The sequence below is a fragment of the Corylus avellana genome, chromosome 8 (genome assembly GCF_965113065.1).
Source record: "Corylus avellana chromosome 8, dhCorAvel1.hap1.2, whole genome shotgun sequence".
Classification (NCBI taxonomy): Eukaryota; Viridiplantae; Streptophyta; class Magnoliopsida; order Fagales; family Betulaceae; genus Corylus; species Corylus avellana.
Genome location: NC_142497.1, coordinates 5,812,332 through 5,815,249, shown reverse-complemented (window position 1 = coordinate 5,815,249; position 2,918 = coordinate 5,812,332). Strand labels below are relative to the sequence as shown.

Sequence of the window (2,918 nt, the reverse complement as noted above, 5' to 3'; positions counted from 1 at the left end):
ATACTCATATAAATTCGGTTTGGGTCGGACAAGCTGGTATCTAATAGATATAACTTGAATTATTTTTGATGCAATCATTGAAAGAGTAATTCTGCATATCTTTTTGTCAGACTAAAATCAATCAACTTAGGGAAGATGGTTTTTCTTTTTCTTTCTCTCCTTCCTTTTTGCCTTTGCTCCCATGATGCCAAACGTACTGGTGAAAGCTTTAAGCAACTAAAACAAAGAAAAAGGAAGGGGGGGGGGGGAAAGATTGTTGTGTGTTATATTTCTATACCAATGAGATTCGATTGTACATGCATGATGGAATAATAAGCACTACATGATGTAGAATGGGAAGGAATCTGCCTGCTTCACTGATTTGCTTGAAAAAAAATACCAAACTAGCTTTTCCCCAACTTGGGGGCACAAGAAGATACCATACCGCCAGTCAAACTACTTTCTCCGTGTTTGTAAAGCCACGATGCCTTTTTATAGCACTGACCATCCAAAATGGTATTTTGGTAATCTCCCGATATGACGATATATATATGATCTTTAGTTTAAAGTTTAAACTCATAAACAAGATACGTTTAGTTTAAACATACTAAAAATATATTTATTTATTTAAAAAAAATGTAAGAATAATATAAAGAGGTAAAAAAATATTTTACAAAAAATAAATATATATATTTTGGCATGTTTATTAATATGTTTCACCGTTTAAAAAAATATTATGGTGTGATGCAAATATGAATTAAATTTTGGGTTATTTGTTAATATTTTTATTTTGATAACAAAAAATAAAATAAAAACAAAATTTTTATCAAATAAAGCTAGAGTTTTTTTTCCTAAGAAAAGAGAAAAAGAAAAATATCAGCAATTAAGGGAACATTCCAAGGTCACACGCTATGACCGAAGCCGAAGCATCAACTTGGATTAATTAGTAAAATGCTTCAACTTTGTAGCGGATAATCTTGATTCGATCATTATCTTTCTTCTACTCAATAATTAATTATCCCCTGCAACCTAACATAATTAATAAATAATATACATATACATACTTTAACAACAATCAAGCCTCACATAATAAGTTAATTCAAAAAAGAAAAGAAAAGGGGAAACGACTAGGATAACGATATGATATAACTACCCCTCTAGCCAGCTCTTCTGACAGGTATTCTGCACTGCCGTTTCGTGTAACTAACTCGTCATGGTACGCTGAACACGTAAATTAAATTACAAGTTTTTAATCTGATTTACCTCGACCCTGGGTAAATCCTAGAAACAGCGGTCGTGGTCGAGGATCTCTGTGGTCGCGGCAATGGTTTCCAGGGCTCGAGCACCGAGTCCCTGTATCTGGTCGGCAGCACCTGGGTTCTGCCGCGCTTGGACCGCACCACCGGCGACGTGTCCTCCTCCACATCTCCCAACCAATCCGCTACCCTCCAACTCTTCTTGTTCTTGATCTTCCTCTTCGATCCGCTTTTACTCGACTCGTTGCGAGTTCTGCTGACGTGCTCCTTTTCCTGACTCGGTTCTCCCGAGTCCGCCTCGTCGTCTCCGAAATTGCCGGAAATCAGCTTCGCCGCTTGGACGAGCAGGCCCAGATAGTCATTGCTCTTGTTCTCTCTCCCCTTTTCAAACGCCGACGTTTTGACTTCTTCTTCTTCTTCTTCTTCTTCTTCTTCGACCAGTTTTTTGGTTTCTTCTTCGTCGATTTCACTGCTTTCTACTCGCTGGTTGGTGATCTCCGAAACTTCCTGAGCCTTGTCGGCGGCCGCTTCTGCGGGTTTCTCTTCGGGATCGCATTCACCCTCGGAACTCTTCTCCAGTACTGCCGGCAAAACACCGGTAGACTCCGCCGCTGAATCGCTCTCTGCGGCTTTACCCACAAAGCTACAGGCGCTCAGGTTCCCATTCTCCGCCTGAGACTCCGATTCTTGGGCACCCACAAAAGGACCCAATCTGAGGTTCAAATCTACACCAACCCCTCTGTTATTCCCATTCATCTTTGGGGTTTCGTACGGTGGAATAGAAGAAATTATGCTCAGAATCTTGTTCAAGCACATTTGGGCTTTAGAAAACCCATGGTTTATATTACTAGAGCAAGAATCGCGTACCTGGAGATACGAAGCAGCCATTATCGAGCTCAGTTTCAGCTATCTACAAACCTGGGGTCTTCCGCAGATCACGAGGAAATGGTGTAGGACCAGATAGCCATGAAAAATTAAGAAAGAGAGAGAGAGAGAGAGAGAGTTGAAGGAAACAATAATAGAAATAAATAAATAAAAATAAAAATGAAAAACCAAAAATGGATTTAGTAGATGGGAAGAAGGACAAGGCTCAGAGGTCTTTAATAAATAATCCCTTTTTTCTTTTTTGTATTCTTGGAATTTTATTTTACATATTCTATTCTTAAGCTAGCTCTGACAAGGTTGTTGAACACTGATTGGAGCTTTACTGACGTGGCAACGAGCTGCCAAGTCATCTTGTACGTGGCAGATAGTTACTCCATCAGATGTATGTCATAGTATGGCACGTCGGCAGCCTCTGTAAAGTAAGTAACTCCAAAGCGTTTCTCTTGGGGCAAACCAGAAGGATGTCCGTTTTACCGTGGTTTTTTCCGTGTGACATTAGCCCTCGTGTCGTGGGGGATATGTTCTTTAATGATTTAATGAAAGAATCACAACCTTTCACTGCGCTAATGTGTGACGTGTCACTAACTTGGCTTGGGTTTTGTCCAGATGGCACGACTCTGGGCTGAATCGGACCCTTATCTTAATCTTCACTTTTACGACTTTTTTTTTTTTTTTTTTCTTTTTTTTCTTTTTGCTGCGTCCAAACAGCAGAACTACCGCATTGTCTTGTTAGCGAAACTCTCGAAAGCTGTGAAATGAATCGGAGAATATCTAATTAATTATAATAAATATATATTT

At 39.4% G+C, this 2,918-nt stretch overlaps 1 protein-coding gene across 1 annotated transcript; it reads right to left on the bottom strand.

Annotated features, from left to right (window-relative positions):
• Positions 1 to 990: 990 nt before the first annotated feature.
• Positions 991 to 2,356, bottom strand: LOC148584016 (uncharacterized). Its single transcript, XM_088519251.1, has one exon. The coding sequence runs from the start codon at positions 2,121 to 2,123 to the stop codon at positions 1,239 to 1,241; it is 885 nt and encodes a 294-aa protein (XP_088375377.1). The 5' UTR covers positions 2,124 to 2,356; the 3' UTR covers positions 991 to 1,238.
• Between the last annotated feature and the right edge of the window lie 562 nt (positions 2,357 to 2,918).

Excerpts from the sequence above, each read along its gene's own strand:
- LOC148584016 (XM_088519251.1), bottom strand. The coding sequence starts at position 2,123 with ATGGCTGCTTCGTATCTCCAGGTACGCGATTCTTGCTCTAGTAATATA.